This window comes from Octopus bimaculoides, chromosome 28 (genome assembly GCF_001194135.2).
Source record: "Octopus bimaculoides isolate UCB-OBI-ISO-001 chromosome 28, ASM119413v2, whole genome shotgun sequence".
Classification (NCBI taxonomy): domain Eukaryota; kingdom Metazoa; phylum Mollusca; class Cephalopoda; order Octopoda; family Octopodidae; genus Octopus; species Octopus bimaculoides.
Window position 1 is genome coordinate 1,743,780 of NC_069008.1, and position 20,211 is coordinate 1,763,990.

General features: G+C 40.4%; 2 protein-coding genes across 2 annotated transcripts in view; both read right to left on the reverse strand.

Annotated features, from left to right (window-relative positions):
* Window positions 1–20,211, reverse strand: part of LOC106870586 (acyl-protein thioesterase 1) — a 304,640-nt gene that overhangs the window by 280,406 nt on the left and 4,023 nt on the right. The window lies entirely within an intron of this gene.
* Window positions 5,151–20,211, reverse strand: part of LOC106875786 (platelet binding protein GspB-like) — a 106,537-nt gene continuing 91,476 nt past the window's right edge. The window contains exon 3 of the mRNA XM_014924092.2: window positions 5,151–5,271. Coding sequence (XP_014779578.1) covers window positions 5,151–5,271 — 121 coding nt within the window. The remainder of the gene's footprint in view (window positions 5,272–20,211) is intronic.

The following is a 20,211-nucleotide window of genomic DNA, read 5'->3' on the forward strand; positions in this document are numbered from 1 at the left end:
TATATATATATATATATATATATATATATATATATATATATGTGTGTGTGTGTGTATATATATATATATATATATACATATATACATAAGCTATGTGAATTTCTGGCCATGTGTATGAATGATGGACGTGATAGTAGTAGATGGGTGATGACGACGATGTCTGAGGTGATGTTTAGATCACCAATGGAACCGCCACAACCCAGTTTATTTAGATAAATCAACACCACAACCTCCACCACGTCAAGTCTCCCGTCATACAGTGTTTTGACCACTACTATTACTACTAACAACTCCCCCACTCTTTCCTAGTCAGCCTTTTACTACTATCACCGTCTCTACCACCGCCATCGTCTCCACCTGCACCATCATCATCTCTGTAACGTTCTCTTACTTATCCCTTTCCTCTCCCATCAAGCTGCATTCTTCAGTTATGCTCACAACATACTAACAACCATCACTAGGACAAATAGCTCACACATATACATACATTCCCAATATACACACGCAGCATCATATACGTATGTGTGTGTGTATTATATATATTTTACACACACGAACCATACTTCCCCCATCACACCCTCTCTTTCCATTCTAAAACACACTATACACATACATACATGCATATATACAGCATTAAATTGCTCATGCCACCCCACTGTTCATCTATCACCAGTAAACAAGTGCCACATACCACGCAACACAATTAACCCTACCCATTGGACACACACACACACACACACAGCCCTGACAGCCTCTTCGTGGTCGCTCGACCTGCTAAAAAAAATAGCAACCAAATCTCCCTAAAATACCTTCTTTAACACACACACACACGTATTATATTAGGACATTTAAATGGTTCTCCCCGGAATTCCCAACCTATAGAAAAAGGAGGGATGATCACGGCTGGCTGGAATGCTTTTCAGCATAAGTCTACCCGAACGAGTTAAGAGAGAGCAATCTCAAAGTTAATGAAATAACAGCTAAATCTCTCTCGTATCAACAGAACAGACCACATTAAACAAGTCAGGGCACACTGGCTGGATTATGTGGTCTTAGAATATATTTTGATTGAAATATATGAGTATAAAAAGATTTAAAGAAAGGTGATAGTGGTCACTGTGGAACGTCTTTGATAAGTTGGTTCGATCAGGACAGACCCGGGGTTAAACAACATAGCTGTAACCTGACGTCGATCAGATCAGACAGAGGGAGTCACCAGAGGCCCGGGATGAATGAAAGAAACACTTGAAGACGGCACAGAGAAAGTGGCGGTGAGAGATGACAAGATAAGGAAGTTGTTGTGCAAGAGAGGAAGGGTGTGAGATGAAGAAGTGGGGTGGTGTAGACAGTAAGGAGAAGTTGTGAGAAAGCGGAGGGTGGGTGGGAAGAGCAGAGAGAGAGTAAAAGCGAAAATAGAAAGTGAGGGGGTGAGTAAAAAAGGTGCAGAGAGGTAGAGGGAGATAGAGAATGAATCGAAGTAGCACAGAGATAGTAAGAGGTAATGACTGCAACAGAAATACAAGGAGGAAGAAGCGATGACTAAAACATAGAGAGAAAGAGTGAGTGATGGGAGGAGGAAAGTAAGATGTAAACAGAGAAGTAAAAAGGGAAATAAAGATAAAGTATAAGAAAACAAAAGGGACGTGAAAAGAGATGGAGGGATAATGAAGGGGAGGCAAAGAGAAAGTGTCAGAAGACAAGGGAAAGATGCGGAGGAGAGAGAGAGAGACTGCTTGTGTGTATGTGTATACATGTTGCAAAGAGGCGTAGGCAGAGGTAAGGAAATAGAGACAGGTGTAATGAAGATAAGATGACGATGCGAAGAGAAGGAAGTAGGATGAGGTATCGTTAAGGCGGGAGGAAAGAGAGAGTGGAAAAAAAAAGGGGGTTGGAAAGAGGGAAAAAGATAAGGAAAGGGAGAGGGGGAGAAACCCAACAGACAAGAAAGATACTGAGTGAGAAGGGAGTTAAGAGAAGAGGTAAAAAAGAAGATTAACGAATAAAAGAGGGGGGGAAGAGAAGCAGAGAAGGGGAGGAAAACGTCTGTTGAGCCCAATAGAGATGGAATGTTGGAATGTATTCTTTTTTTTTGGAGGGAAGCGTACGTGTGTGTGTGTGTGTGTGTGTGTGTGTTTGAGTCAATGTTTACATGTTAGTGTGTATGTATTGTAATGTTTATGTATGTAACGCAATGTTAATGCGTGAGTATGTTAGGGGCGAGAAAGAAGTGTGCATGTGTGTGTGTATGCTGCAATGTGTGCGATTGGATGTGTGTGTGTGTGTGCTTTATATGTGATGTATGCGTATGAGACGAGTCTGTGATATAATATGGATGCGCACGCGATATCTTTTATCTTTTACTTGTTTCACTCATTAGACTGCAGCCATGCAAGAATTTTTTAGTCGGATTAATCGACCCTAGTATTTATTTCCTTTTTTAAGTCTGGTATTTATTCTGTCGGACACCTTATGCCGAACCGCTAAGTTACAGGGACGTAAACACACCAACAACGGTAGTAGGGGATAAACAGACACAAAGACACGCACACATACAATATATATATATATACATACATACATATATACGACAGGCTTCTTTCAGTTTCCGTCTACCAAATCAGCTCACAATGCTTTGGTCGGCCAGAGGCTATAGTAGAAGACAGACACTTGGCCAAGGTGCCACGCAGTGGGACTGAACCTGGAATCATGTGGTTGGGAAGTAGACTTATTTCATTCACTGGACTGCGGCCATTCTGGGGCACTGCCTAGAGAGGTTTTTAGTCGAATGAATTGACCCTCAGTACTTATTCTATCGGTCACTTTTTGTCAAAAGGCTGAGGTACAGGGATGTAAATTAACCAACACCGGTCCTCAAGTGGTGGGGACAAACATAAACACATAACAGACTTCTTTCAGATTCCGTCTACCAAATCCACTCACGAGGTTTTGGTTATCCGGAGCTACAGTAGAAGAAACTTGCCCGAGGTGCAATGTAGTGGGAGTGAGTCCAAGTGAATATGGCTGGAAGCAAGCTTTTTACCCCACAGCCGTATAAAACAGTATAATGTATGTGGTTGAATATACCATATAGCTGATCCATTGTTGTGAAGGCGCGTGGCTTGGAGGTTAGGGTATTCGGCTCAGGATCGCAAAGATGTGAGTTTGTCTCCTGGCGGCAAGTTGTATCCTTGAGCAAGATACTTTATTGCATGTTTCTCCAGACCAATCAGCTGGCAAAAACGAGTCGTACCTGTAATTCAATGAGTCAGCCTTATCACATTCTGTGTTATGCTGAATCGCCCTGAGAACTACATTAAGGGTACATGTGTCTGTGGAGTGCTCAGCCACTTGCACATTGATTTCACGAGCAGGCTGTTTCGTTCATCTGATAAACGGGAACCCTTATTGTCGTGACCAACGGAGTTGCCAGTTAGCTGAACTGTTGTACAATACAAACAACATACATTGTTTATGGTGATATGGATTTGTTGATGTTGTCATGTCAGTCTCACGCCACTTCTGACGATTATCTCCATCAATAGTTTCACGTTCGATCTACAAATCAATACGCAGCTCCAGATATACCACATGCGGTCATTCGACCTGCTAGAAATAGCAGCCAAATGCACCTGAAATCATACTATTGTCTTGAATACGAGGCGGGTGCTGAAAAGTTCCTAGCTTTATGGGTATTGCAAAAGGCCTGGCTGGAGGCCAACCTTCCAAGTTCTCAAAATTACCGAAGTAACCACTGCTATAAGTGTATGAATTCGAGAGGGGAATATGTTGAATAACATCATAATTAACTGATCCTCCTGAACTTTCTTTTACCCCCAAAACAGGCACTTTTCAGCACACCCTTGTGTGTGTGTGTGTGTGTATCATCATCATTGCCGTTTAATGTTCGCTTTCCGTGCTGGTATGGGTTGGACGGCTTGACTGAGGACTGGTGAGCCAGAAGGCTGCACCAGGCTAAATCTGATCTAGCAATGGATGCCCTTCCTAACGCCAAACAACATAACGTACACTGAGTGTACAACCAGATGAGAGAGACACACAGAAGGCCCCTAACTCTTCATCAGTTATCAACCAAATGGTATTACTCAGTTTCGCACCATATACATATTATGAGCGGGTGCTGAAAAGCACCTGGCTTTAAGGGTATTGCGGAAGGCGTGGTTGAAGGCTCAACCCTCCAAGTTCTTTTACAGGGCTTATAGGACCTCGGATTAAGCAAGGAAAATGAGTACATTACAGAATGGTCATTGCTGAGCTGGGACTAAACAACAAGGCTACACTTTGTCTAAATAAAAGATGGGACTGTTATGGCTGAAACATGATCCGGGTGTGGCTGTGTGGTAAGTAGCTTGCTTCCCAACCACATGGTTCTGGGTTCAGTCCCACTGCATGGCACCTTGGGCAAGTGTCTTCTACTATAGCCTCGGGCCGACCAAAGCCTTGTGAGTGGATTTGGTAGATGGAAACTGAAAGAAGCCCGTCGTATATATGTATATATATATGTATGTGTGTCTGTGTTTGTCCCCCCCAACATCGCTTGACAACCGATGCTGGTGTCTTTACGTCCCCGTAACTTAGTGGTTCGGCAAAAGAGATCGATAGAATAAGTACTAAGCTTCCAAAGAATAAGTCCTGGGGTCGATTTGCTCGACTAAAGGCGGTGCTCCAGCATGGCCGCAGTCAAATGACAAACAAGTAAAAGAGTAAAAGAGATGTCTGCTAAATAGAGCTGATCCAGGACAAAATAATAAGGATACATAAAATAATGTAGTCCTAGGTACATTGTGTCTAAATATAAGACAGGATGGACATGCCTGGAACATCTGTGAACTATATGTTAGCAAAATTAAGGCTGTGAGGGACAAAACAGTAAGGGTTTGTAAAACAAGATAGTCCTAGATACACTATGTCTATATAAAAGACAGGATGCAACTTCTGTGAACTGTATGTAAGTGAAATCAGAGCTGTTTGGGCGTAAACAATAATGGTACATAAGAATGTAGTCCTATGAGTACTCTAGATAACAGACAGGATGGTCATCACTGGAGCAGCTGTGACCTAGCTCCAAGATATACTATAAATAAAAACAGCATGGTCATTTCTGGAATACATTACATCATGTGTCTGCTGGATCATGGCTGACCATTGACAACAAAGACATTAAACAATGTAGTCCTAGATGCACTAAGCCGGAATAAAAGGTTGGTCACTTTGAAAATACTTTGGTCTAAAGGACAGCTTTGTAGGACTGACCTGGGGGATAAACAAAAAAGGCACATTAGATAATGTAGTCCTAGATGCACAATGTCAAAGTTAAGGTCAAGATGGTCACTTCTGGAACAACTTTGATCATAGGTTAGTCAGATCAAGGCTGATCTGGGGGTTAAATAACAAAGGACACATTAGGTAATATAGCCCTAGATGCACAATGTCAGAGTTAAAGACAGGATGGTCACTTCTGGAACATCTATGATCATAGATCTGTTGGATCAAACTGACTTCAAGCTAAACAACATGGAAAGACAAGTCCAATAATGTAGTCCTAGATGCACAATGTCAGAGTAAAGATAGAATGGTCACTTCTAGAATATCTTTGATGATAAGCCTGCCAGATCATGGATGACCTGGGACTAAACAACACTCTCTCCTTTTTTTTTTTTACTTGTTTCAGTCATTTGACTGCGGCCATGCTGGAGCACCACCTTTAATTGAGCAAATCGACCCCAGGACTTATTCTTTGGAAGCCTGGTACTTATTCTATCAGTCTCTTGTCGGTTGTCAAGCAATGTTGGGGGGACAAACAGACACACAAACATATACACACACATACATACATATATATATATATATACGACAGGCTTCTTTCAGTTTCCGTCTACCAAATCCACTCACAAGGATTTGGTCGACCTGGGGCTATAGTAGAAGACACTTGCCCAAGGTGCCACACAGTGAGAATGAACCCAGAACCATGTGGTTGGTAAGCAAAAAAAAATTAGAACATTTTGTGTCTTGTATATTCTATTGCTGATAAATTTTAACAAAAAAACCTTATATGGAACCCGGTTGAGAACCACTGAGCTAAACAAACACTATATTTGATATTAAATCAAAAAGGGGTTTCATCAACACTCTCAGGGCAAACACTTGTTGCATGTTGTTTAGGTCTGGGTTAAGCCCAATCCAAGCTGACCTTGGATCAGAAACATTCCTGCATAGGAACACGCATACATGAAACAGTAGGATGACTCAAAGGAGACTTGGCTGCTACTTCTTACCAAGTCAAGCTAGCATCTAGCCCTTCCTTCGTATCAAATATATAAAGTATGCACGCATGCGTGTGCATATACATACATACATATACATATATACATACATATATACATACATATATGCATACATATATGCATACATATATGCATACATACATACATATATGCATACATACATACACATATGCATACATATATGCATACATACATACACATATGCATACATACATACACATATGCATACATACATACACATATGCATACATACATACACATACATACATACACATATGCATACATACATACACATACATACATACACATATATACATACATACATACACATATATACATACATACACATATATACATACATACATATGTATACATACATACATACACATATATACATACACATATATATATACATACATACACATATATATATACATACATACACATATATATATACATACATACATACACATATATATATACATACATACATACACATATATATATACATACATACATACACATATATATATACATACATACATACACATATATATATATATATATATATATATAGGTGGGTTCAGGAACGTTGTACAAAGTTTGCTTCCCAACCACATGGCTCTGGGTTCAGTCCCACGGAATGTCACTTCTACTATAACCTCAGTTCGGCCAAATCCACTCATAAGAGTGGTGTGGTAGGCAGGAACTGAAAGAAGCACGCTGTGTGTGTGTGTGTACCTTTGTGTCCCTGTAACTGAACGATTCAGCAAAAGAGACTTAGAAGAAAAAAAAAAAACGTGTACTGGGGTCAATTCATTCCACTTAAAATCTTTTCAATGTTCCTCAGTATGGCAGCAGTCTAATGACTGAAAAACATGTAAACGATACAGAATATACACCTAAACCTATGCGTGTGTGCGTGTGTGTGTACGCGCGCGCGCTATATGTTCACGCAAACACACATGTAAGATAGTAGGCTAATTGAAGGTAAATTTGTCTGCTATTTCTAGCAGGGTCAAGTAGCCTCTCTCTCGTTGGCTCGAGGTCAAAAGATGGAAGGTTTTTAAGCGACAGATTAAGGAAATGGCCTCTATTTTCGTCGAGTCTTGTAGCAGCAAATTGGCCTGGCACTTGTTTGTGCTGCTGCTTTTAATTGTGGGTCAGCGAGCAGCTGGAATATTATTTGATGGCCGCTGTTCTTCTTCCCACACTCAAAACTTGCCTTGTTTTTTTTTTTGACAAGTGTAAATAAGTAAATAGGCCAAAGAAAAAGCAAAAAAAAAAAAAAAAAAAAGAAGGGGGTGATGGTGGTTTAGAAAAGTATAATAGGGGAAATGAAGAAAATAAAACTGAAGTATTTTCGGGCATCTGAGGCGATAATGGCTATTCATTGTTAGCATAATTACTTTATTAAATACTAAAAATAAAAAGAATATTCTCTTTCTCTCTTTCATATAAATATGTGGTTACTGGGGCCCTGTTTTTAAGAAAAGGGAGTATAATTGTAACATTTAGGCCCAAGACATACACACACACATATATACTAAAAGTATGTACATACACGGCATTACGTATGCTGTATATACATACGTACACACACAGACAGACATACATGTAAACCTACAGACAAATAGTTGCGTACAAGTTATTTCTACACGACAATATTGAGTGTTACATATTTTCATATCAAATGGCTATATCATTTATCTTTTACATGCTTCAGTCATTAGACTGAGGTCTTGAAGTATTTTAGTCGAATGAATCGACTCCAATAATTATTATTTTATAAGCTTGGTATTTATACTATCGGTTTCCTTGTCGAACCGGTAAGTTACGTGGACGCAAACACACCAACACTGTTTATCAAGAAGTGGTGGGGGAACAAAACAGACAAAAACATCGCGCGCGCACAACCACACACAGGCTTTTTTCAGTTTCCGTCGGTAATTTTTCAGATTAACAACACCCGCACGATCTTCATTCACTAGGGTGTTAGGGTTAGGGACGTAATTCCCTAACCCTAAAACCCTAACCGTAACCCTAAACCTGACCCTAACACCCTAGTGAAGATCGTGCGGGTGTTAATCTGAAAAATTACCTTTCCGTCTACCAAATCTATTCACAAGTATTTAGTCGCCCGAGGCTGCAATAGAAGATACTTGCTGCAATAGAAGATACTTGCTCAAGGTGCCATGCAGTAAGACTGAACCCGGAATCAAGTGGTTGGAAAGAAAGATTCCTTAACACAGCAACGTCTGAAAATTTCGTTAAAAAATACCAATTTTCTTGAAAGTTAGGAAACTTTCAGGAAAATTTCGACAAATGTGAATTGTCTGAAACTCCTCTCCCCATCTCCCTCTTCTCAGGAAAAGTTTTTGTTTCATGACAAATTCCGATATAAATCGTAATCTTCAACGTCTACATGGTAATTCGTAGAGAATTTCACTAAAAAAATATCCATTTTCCTGAAAAGTTATGAGAACAAAGTTGAGGTATGAGGAGGGCAGACTTGTGGAGGTAAAGCCATATCTGTACTCTTTTATTTTCACCACCAACGGACCCACAGGAAGAGGGGAGGGCTTTACAGTCATGTTTGTAACCTAACCATACCACACCCATCGCCCACATAGCGGCACCATATGCCCCCACCGCCGCCCTTTTACACATGTCTGTTAGTCTGTCTCCTCAATTGTCACCGACCACAGCCGGTTATGGTATATGTAGTCAACTCACACACATGGTCCCTCTAACACTATCCGTAAGTTCTGAATTCTGGCTGCTGAAAGCAATATGGAGACAGAAAGAGAGATACAGACAGGCAGTATATGCGTGTGATGTGTATCCATACAAATATATATACACACACACACGTATGTATATGTGTGTGTGTATGTAAAATATATTACTGCTCTAATGCTTTTCTCAACCAAGGTGCCTATAAGATTTGGGTGGGCGGGGGTCTTTGTAACAAAATAGTAAATTGGGGGTCCGCAATAGTATTTTAAGGGCCCCTGAAAAAAATTTTGCTTTAAATTGGTATTTTATTGCCACAAAGTTTTTTTTGTTGAACGTTGTGTGAAAAACAGAATAAGAATTTTAAAAGAAGTTTCTATAAAACAAGGTTTTAAACACCGAATGGCTATGGGGGTCCTCCAGAATAAAATCGTAATCAAAGGGGTCCATAGAGAAAAATTGGTTGAGAAACCCTACTTTAGAGCGTACTTCCTTTTTGGATATATGAACTACTGACGATTATATATATATATACACGCTTGGTAAATCTGACTGTCCTATTCAGTCGGGTTTACCAAGCAAGAATAGTTACCAGACCCTAGCAACTTATTGTTAACTCGAGGATTACGAAAGGACCGTTGTGGTCAACCGGCATCTGAAACACAGAGGAAACACAGTAATCCGCTAGAATAATATACCCCTTTAAACTCATAATATATGTATGTTTATAATATATGTGTGTGTGTGCATGTGTATTGTCTGAAAAGCAGCTCAATTTCGGAAGCCTGACACCGTCCCACGCAGGCCTACCCCCCCCCCCCATGTAGATCAAGATAGTGAGAAGTGAGTTGTACGGCAGCAAACATCACATCACACCACCACCACCGCCACACCCACCCTCTACATCTTCCCCGGGGAGGGTCAGCGGTACGAAAACTGAGACGTGACTAGAAATATAATGTGACAGAACAGGGTGTGGCCATTTATAGACCACAGCGCGTGGAAGCACATGATAAATACACGCGTGTGTGTATGTGTATAAATATATGCATACACTTATAAATTCTATAATTTATACACAAACATATCTATTAGTTGCAATGTTATACAAACACACACACAAATATATTAAACAAATGTTTGTCCTAATGACGCATATATACACATTATACACACATGCTTATTCATTCCGCTGACACACATCTATATAGCAATGTACGTTAACACATACCTTTTATGCAATGTCATGTATATACGCATATATGAGTATGTGTGTGTGTGTGTGTGTGTGCGCATGCATGTATCTTTATCTTCTGTCTGACCCATTCAGTCGTTAGGCTATGGACCATACTGGAGCATCATCTTGCAGTGGTTTTCTTTTTAGTCAAATCGCTTGACCTGAATATTTCTTTAGTTGAAGGCTGGAATGTATTCTATCGGTCTCATCCGCCATACTGCTAAGTCACATGTATTAAACAGGCTAACACCAGTCGTAAGCAATGAAGGGGGACAGGCACACACACGTATATATATATCTATATAAAATCAGTCACCCATGCATACAGGTTTGTTCTTTTGCAGGTGCTGGTGCCACATAAAATGCATCTGTGCCAGTGGAATGTAAAAAGTACCCAGCACACTCCATAAAGTGGCTGGTTCTAGGATAGGCATCCAGCCATAGAAACCAAGATAAATCAGACATGGTGCAGCTGCTCACCTCTGGTCAAACTGTCCAACCCATGCCAGCATAGAAAACCGACGTTAAATGGTGATGATGATGATATAAATATATGTGACACACACACAGACATAGAATGGCTTGCTTATCATATTCACAGCTAATGGCATTAATCAATTACTGCAATCAAAATTAGCAGAGATATAAACTCTTTATTTGCTTAATGTCTATTAGCCAACAATTCTATTGAAAAGGCTTCGTCCCAAAGTGCTTACAATAAGTAGCTTCCACTATGTATGTGTGATGTATGTATGTATGAATGAATAAATAAATATATATATATATATATATATATATATATATATATATATATATATATAAATATATATATAAATATATATATATATAAACACACACACATACATACACACAAAGAGTAGTGCAACATATGGATTCAGAGAATCATGTGGATGTATAAATATGTATATATATCATCATCATTTAACGTTCGCTTTCCATGCTAGCATGGGTTGGACGATTTGACTGAGGACTGGTGAACCAGATGGCTGCACCAGGCTCCAATCTGATCTAGCAGTTTCTACAGCTGGGTGCACTTCCTAACACCAACCACTCCGAGAGTGTAGTGGGTGCTTTTACGTGCCACCGGCATGAGGACCAGTCAGGAGGTACTGGCAACGGCCACGCTCAAAATGGTGTATTTTACTGTATTTTACGTGCCACCTGCACAGGAGCCAGTCCAGCGGCACTGGCAACAACCTCACCAGAATGATTTTCTAACGTGCCACCAGCACAAGTGCTAGAAGGCAATGCTGGTAACGATTACGCTCAAATGGTGCTATTTATGGGCCACTAGCATGGAAGCCAGACAGCTGCTCTGGCAATGAACATGCTCGACAGTGCTGTTAGTGGTCCACTGGCGCGGTGACCAGTCATCGAGTATGGTTTAATTCTTTTACTTGTTTCAGCCATTTGACCGTGGCCATGCTAGAGCACCACCTTTAGTCGAACAAGTCGACCTCAGGACTTATTCTTTGTAAGCCTGGTACTTATTCTATTGGTCTCTTTTGCCGAACCGCTAAGTGACGGGAACGCAAACACACCAACATTGGCTGTCAAGCGATGGAGGGGATCAAACACAAACGCATATGTACATGTGTGTGTATATATATATATATATATATACATATACGACAGGCTTCTTTCATTTTCCGGCTACCAAATCCACTCACAAGGCTTTGGTCGGCCTGAGGCTATAGTAGAAGACACTTGTCCAAGGTGCCATGCAATGGGACTGTACCTGGAACCATGTGGTTGGAAAGCAAGCTTCTTACCACACAGCCACGTCTAAATATATCATCATCATCATCATGTAACATCTGCCTTCCAAGCTGGTCATGCAGAAACCTGCACCAGACTTAATAGTTTGGGCAGGATTTTTACAGCTGGATGCCCTTCCTATACACACATACACACACACACATATATAGTGTTCCAGTTTCAATAACAAAAAAAAATTATACATTTGGGAATTCAACTGGTTAGTCTAATGACGGGTCGCTTCTGTCAGGACCCTATGGAGTAGTGCCTGAAGATTACCCCCACAGCCCTCCTAACAATAGAGGGCGGAGAAAATGGTTGGATGGATGGATAAGTACAAGAACTAACAGAAAGGATAAAATACAAATGTAGATAAACCCAGTTCATCAGCCAACTTTCATTCCAGAATTCCTAAGATTTTGGCATTTGCAAGTTTACCATTAACAGCATTACATCATCAATCATCAGTTAATGTCCATTTTCCATGCTGGCATGGATTGGATATTTCCATTTTCCATGCTGGCATGGATTGGATATTTCCATTTTCCATGCTGGCATGGATTGGATGGTTTCACTGAAAACTGGTAAACCAAGGAGCTGTACCAGGTTCCAGTCTCTTGTTCTGTTTATGCTGGCATGTGTTGGATGAGACTTGTCAAAGCAGTCAGATTTCTATGTCTGGATGGCTTTTCTGATGCCAACTCAAACTTGTCTTCAAGTAAGGTACTGTATTCCACTGTCCTGTAAATGTTGAATCACTGAATCATGGGAGATAAACACCACCACCACCACCACTGTCGGAATCAGTGCAAAACCATGTGCACCAAATTTCAATTATTAGGCATTGATCAGTTGTGAGATATAGGAAAAATTATTTGCCCAAGATACTGCAATTCAGGGCAGGGTCAAACCTGAAACCACCACATAGTGGTTGCAAAGCAGTGTTCTTAATCACATAGCCATACCTGTGTGTCTGTCACATACAGGATATATATATTGGGTTGTCCGGAAAGTTCGTGCCGATTTCTAAAGGAAAGAAAAAGGTCAATAAATACTTGCCATTACATTTTTAATCAACCAAATATGAACCATTTTGTTGCACAATGAGTCTCCATCTTTCCTTTAACTTGAAAATACCCTCTTCCCGGAATTGAGGTGGTTTCATGGCAAATAAGTTGAAAGGTAAGCTACTATAAATTGGCACAAACTTTCTGGACAACCCAATACATTTGTGGCTGTGTAGTAAGAAACTTGCTTCCCAACTACATGATTTCCAGGTTCAGTCCCACTGTGTGGCACCATGGGCAAGTATCTTCTATTATAGCCTCAGGCAGGCCAAAGCCTTGTGAGTGGATCTGGTAGGTGGAAACTGAAAGAAGCCTGTTGTATTTATATAAATTTATATATCTGTGTGTATATGTTTTTGTAACTGAGACTGTCCCTTCTATCACTGCTTGACAACAGGTGTTGGTGTGCTTACATCTCTGTAACTAAGCGGTTTGGGAAAAAAGACTGATAGAATAAGTCCTAGGTTTACAAAAATATGTCCTGGGGTTGATTTGTTTGACTGACATCCTTCAAGGTGGAGCTCCAGAATGGCCGCAGTCAAATGCCTGAAACTATCAAAAGAATAAAAGAATATGTATCTATAAAAAAAAAATAATAAAAAATACTGGCACTCTGTCAGTTACGACAATGAGAGTTGCAGTTGGTCTGATCAACAGAAGAGTCTGCTCATGAAATTAAGGTGCCACGCAGTGGGACTGAACCTGGAACCATTTGGTTGGGAAGCAAGCTTCTTATCGCACAGCCATCCTGCATCTATACATACATAAATTTTACACACACACACACAATCCTTTTTACTATAGGCACAAGCCCGAAATTTTGAGGGAGGGGGCTAGTTGATTACATTGACCCCAGTATGGTGTGGTTGCAATCTAGTGTTAATGTAGTGGTATGTGGTGTAGTGGCAATATAGTGTTGATGTAGTGGTATGTGGTGTAGTGGCAATATAGTGTTGATGTAGTGATATGTGGTGTAGTGGCAATATAGTGTTGATGTAGTGGTATGTGGTGTAGTGGCAATATAGTGTTGATGTAGTGTATCCAGTGGCATTACTTTGGTCATAGTGGTATGTATGCCGTGTGGTTGCGGTACTAGTGTTATTGGAGTGTAATGTAGGAAATGTTGGTGCAGTCTTTGTTGTTTGGCCCCGTTGAAACAGAAACAGTGTATTTCATCAGAAATATGGTAACAAAGGGCTGAAAGTGATCTAAATAAAAATTTCTCATCAAAGATTTCATGTTAATTTATGTTCTGAATAATGATAACGTTATTTTACTAATGAAGAATTTCTTCATTATTTTCAAAATTAATTGAAGCAAAAATAGTGAATTGCAACAGAAATATGGTGGTAGCAAAAGGGTCAAAGGGATCTAAATTAAAACCTTTCAAAATTCCATGCTAATTTATGTTCTGAAGACCAATTTAATAACGATAAAGTTATCTTATTAAATTCTTCATTAACTTCAAAATTAATTGAAAAATATGTCAAGAAAAGGGTTTTAAAAGAGGGGCCATATTAGTCAGCGATGGAACGTCTATGTAGCCAAATATTCCTTTCATAAAATACCTCACCGTCTTCAACCTTAATGGCACCAGCCCACTTGAGATTGTTCTTCCTTCTATGATACAAACTTCCTGTTTTTACAGTGATCTAAATTAAAACCTTCCATCAAAATTCTATGGATGTCTGCTTGTGCAACCGCAGTAGTATTACTCCATATCTAAAAGCAATATTCCATTGTGGGCCTTACCCAAGTTCTGCAGAGAGTCAATAATTGGGCAGGGTTGGAGTATCTTCAGGCCCTGAAGAAAATGGTCAGTGCAGTCCTATATTTAAGAGATGAGGAATAATGTACATTATTTACATTTGACGGATATTTGTCCCCATCTTGTTTGTTTCAGCTGATATACCTTCCAGCCTTCATGAAGGCACAATGACCCAGTGGTTAGGGCAGCGGACTTGTGGTCATAGGATTGCGGTTTCGATTCCCAGACCGGGCGTTGTAAGTGTTTAATGAGCGAAAACACCTAAAGCCCCACGAGGCTCCGGCAGGAGATGGTGGCGAACCCTGCTGTACTCTTTCACCACAACATTCTCTCACTCTTTCTTCCTGTTTCTGTTGTGCCTGTAATTGAAAGGGTCAGCCTTGTCACACTATGTCACGCTGAATATCCCCGAGAACTACATTAAGGGTACACGTGTCTGTGGAGTGCTCAGCCCCTTGCACGTTAATTTCACGAGCAGGCTGTTCCGTTGATCGGATCAACTGGAACCCTCGACGTCGTAAGCGACGGAGTGCCAACAACAACAGCCCTCCAGCCTTCATCAGGTGTCTTGGGAAAATTTCAAACCTAAGGTATTTTTCGATATTATTATTATTAACATTGAAAAATACCGAAGGAATGAGAACCCAGGTTTGAAATTTCCTCAAGACACCTGATGAAGGCTGGAGGGTATATCAGCTAAAATGTGTTAACAACAAACAAGATGAGGACAAATATCTATCAATTGTAAATAATGTGGTGATGCATGTCTAGCTATGTTTAACCCTTTTGTTACCATATTTCTGTTGAAATACACTGCCCCTGCTTCAATTAATTTTGAAAATATTGAAGAATTTAGTAAAATAACTTTCTTGTTATTAAGCTGGTATTTGGAACATAAAGTAACATGAAATATCAATTACCAGGTTTACTTTAAATTCACTGAATCTGAACCATGTGGCTGGGAAGCAGACAACCATGCCTGCATCTTAAACCGGGAAATATCTTTTAATGATGGTTCAATGCAAAGTTGACACAGTTTCCATATGCACCACCAGTGGTACATTTTCATAATTTGAGAAAATATTTTATTCTGTATCTTAGATATGGTTTTGAGAATAATTAAATAACAGGAGTGCTAAATGTTAACCCTTCAGCATCTAAACTGGCCATATATAAATTCCCTGTTTTATCTTCAAATCAGCCATGTCTGGCCTCTCACACTTACCCTGCAATATTATTCTAAAAAATTAACAATCACTGTGTTGTAAGAAGCTTGCATCCTAACCACATAGTTTCGGGTTTAGTCCCACTGCGTAGTACCTTGGACAAGCGTCTTCTACCAAGCCTTATGAGTGGATTTGGTAGATGGAAATTGAAAGAAGCCCATCATATATTATGTATGTATGTATTTGTGTGTCTGTGTTTGACTCCACCCACCATTGCTTGACAACCAATGTTAGTGTGTTTACGTCTCTGTAACTTAATGGTTCAGTAAATAAGTACTAGGCTTATAAAGAATAAGCCCTGGGGTCGATTTGTTCAACTAAAGGTGGGGCTCCAGCATGACGGCAGTCAAATGACTGAAACAAGTAAAAGAATAAAAGATTAATCATGTCACCAAAATCTCAAAGCTACAACGTAATGCATAATTAATTCAAAACGATGTGAATAAATAAGCATTACATTTGACAGAGAAATCTGAATGCAAAAGAGTTAATGATATCAATTCAGATGGTGAAAGCTGTGAGGTCTCTTTGGCGCAGCAGTTAGTGTAGCTATATGTTTCAACAGCTGATAAATCATTCCAGTCCCTCAAGTATTGTTACAAGTCTTTTCCATCCAGTTGTACACACACACACGTAATTGTAGAGAGAACATGTACTGTTCATTCAAATGGGTCTTGTAGTGTGAATGAAGTTTTGAGAAAGTACAGGTAGGGGTAACTAGCACACGGAATTAATGTTTCTACACTATCCATTTGTAATAACAAAATATGAATTGCTATCAGAATTTACATACCATGGACAAGAAGCCTTTCTACCCATTCTACAAAACACTTCCCTTGAATAATGAACTACAACTGTAACATCCAGGATATATTTTTATTCTCTTATTCCCTTTTATACTTCCTATATCTCTCTCCCTTTCCAAAATAACTTCTTGTATTGAACTCTACAATTTCCCTCTGTTTAACTCTCTCATATCGTCTCTGATGAAGGGATATCCCTCATATCCCAGAAACAGCTGTAAGACTACCTTTCTCTTTATAAATGTCCCTAGAAACTTCACGCTGCCTTGGCTTTGTCGTCCCATTTTATTTCACATATACATGTTCACACATAACCTGCATTAGACTCCTCACTCATACTATTATCGAACCGGGAGTCTAAATACAGTCCTTCCATAGCCTTACCTGCTATTTTGGGTCTTCTGGATACCAAAACCTCTCATATATATAATGGGCTTCTTTCAATTTTCATCTTCCACATCCATCCACAAGGCTATAGTAGAAGACACTTGCCCAAGGTGCCATGCAGTGGGACTGAACCAGGAACCATGTTGTTTGGGAAACAAACTTCTTACAACACTGCCAACTCTGTGCCTGTTTGTATGTATAGCCCAATGAGAGGGACTGTTTTTGTTTTTACACAATAGCTAGACCCAGTAGAAATAACAGCCAAAGCCCTCTCAAATTTCACGCTGCTGTTTTACATAAGACCTGGAGGACACATTAGACAAGTAGTCTTACATCTTTTTTGAGATGTGGGCTGCATGAGATCATGTCTCATCATTAGGTGGGCCACACTTCTAAAAATAAATTCGTAGTAGTTTCTCGTAAGGCATGCTATTGAGTATGTCAAGTCCCACAGGCCGCAGGTTGCCCAATGGCTGTCCTTACATGCTTGTAATAAGGGACTGTACGGTCATACCTGATATGCTTGCTCAGAGCAGACCTAGGGTTGGATAATAAACAATAGCCATCATCACCATCATCATCATAATGTTTGTAATATACCATCATGCCTGGATTAAGGGCGGAGCAGGTCCCAGCCTCTCCATCACCACGACGGGTGTTTTTGTAAGTGATGACACCATTAATTCAATTGTCGTGACACTGTCAAGCAGCGTTGTACTTGACACTAGAACTACCAATGCCATAGCAACCACCCCTATCATCATCATCATGAACATTATCATCATCATCGCCAGTAGCATCACCGCCAACACCACCATCCTTACAAACACCATCATCGTCGCTATCATCATCAAGACAGAATGCCATGATATCGCCAACACCACCATGAACTGTGTGTAGGCGTGAGACAAACACCACGACCAAAAGGTGCGCGCGTGTGTGAGAGCGATAACGCTAAAACCACAATTAGGTATGTGTGTGTGTGTGTGTGTGTGAAGGAGAGAGAGAGAGAGAGACAGAGAGGGAGAGAAAGAGAGAGAACCTCTGTGTGTATATACATGTATGCGTGTGTGTGAGCGTGTGAACTGACAATGCCCGCCACTATGTACTTATGTGTATGAGAGACAACGGTTACCATCACCTTGTATGTATGTATGTATGTATGTATGTATGTATGTGCGCGCGCATGTCTACATCTGTAACAACGCCGACACCAAAACCACCACGCCTATTAAACATCACCAACACGTGTGTGTGTGTGTGTGTGTGTGTGTGTGTGTGTGTGAAGACATCACTGCCAACAGACGACCACTGTATAAAGTATGGGAGAAAGAGATAGAGGCAGACAAAAGGGAGGGACCACCGCCACAACCACCAAGCGTATTTTTATATTCAAGATGACATCCCCACCAGCACCACCATCACCCGCACTTTACTGTTTTATCAATACCACCAGAGACGTGTTGCCATCACCGCCGACCACCTCAACTACCACAGCTAGCTGCTACAACTTGAAATTTACGACAGTCATCCCTATGATTCATAATATGCCTCAATAATAATAACCCTTTCTATTATAGGGACAAAGCCTGAAATTTGGGGGTGAGGGGACTAGTTAATTACATCGACTCCAGGGTTTCACTGGTGCTTAATTTATCGACCCCCGAAAAGATAACCCTTTCTATTATAGGCACAAGGCCCGAAATTTTTTTTGGAGGGGGGGGGCTAGCCGATTACAACGACCCTAGTCTAGTATTAAACGTAATAACGGATGAGATACTGCTAAGCATTTTGCCCGGCACATGCTAACGATTCTGCCAGAACGATTTCTTTTATTGGCCACAAGGGCTCAAAACATGAGGGACAATATCGAAGGACGAGTTACAGCACACACACACACACACACACAAAAAAATGAAAGCAAAAAATACAAAAACAGTTGAGGATTACATCGATGAAAGGGAGACATTATCACATTAAAGAGAGGATATACATATAATAGAAATTAGAGAAATAATAATAAACCTTTCTACTATAGGCATAAAGTCTGAAATTTTGGGGAAGGGGCTAGGCGATTACAACGACCCCAGTGCGTAACTGGTACTTATTTAATCGACCCCGAAAGGATGAAAGGCAAAGTCGACCTCGGTGGAATTTGAACCCAGAACGCGAAAACAGACGAAATACTACCACTAAGCATTTCGCCCGGCGCGCTAACGATTCTGCCAGAATCCTTTCTACTAAAGGCACAAAGCCTGACATTTTGGGGAGAGGGAACTAGTCGTTTCACTAATACTTAATTTATCGACCCCCAAAAGGATGAAAGGCAAAGTCGACCTCGGCGGTACAATAATGAGGAGGAGGAAGAAGAGACACGTGCGACGGAGAGTAACTGAGGAGGTCACAGGACGCGTGACGAAAGATCTCAGGCAAAAGACACTAAGAATAATAAATGAAGCTGAAGTGAAGAACGAATATATAGTGCGTGTATTTAATTAGCAAAATAAAATATGACCGTCTCTAAATAACAATAATAATATCGTCTGTTTACCACAAGAACAGACTTAACCTCTCTCGCCCCCCAAAAACATGCACATACACAGAGACCATCACTTATGCTCTCTCTTTCTTTCTCTCTCTCTCTCTCTCACAATATGTTTCCTGCCCTGCAAACCCAAATATCACGACGGGCAGTTATTTTGTACAGCCAGACTAGAAGAAACGAATGCATTGTGTGTGAGTGTGAATGTATGAATACAAGCCTTGTGAGCGGGTTTGGTAGACGGAAACTGAAAGAAGCCCGTTGCATACAGTCGTGTGTGTGTGTATGTGTGTGTGTGTCTGTGTGTGTGTGTGTGTTTGCATGTTCGCAGCATCGCCGATGTTGGTGTGTTTATGTCCCCGTT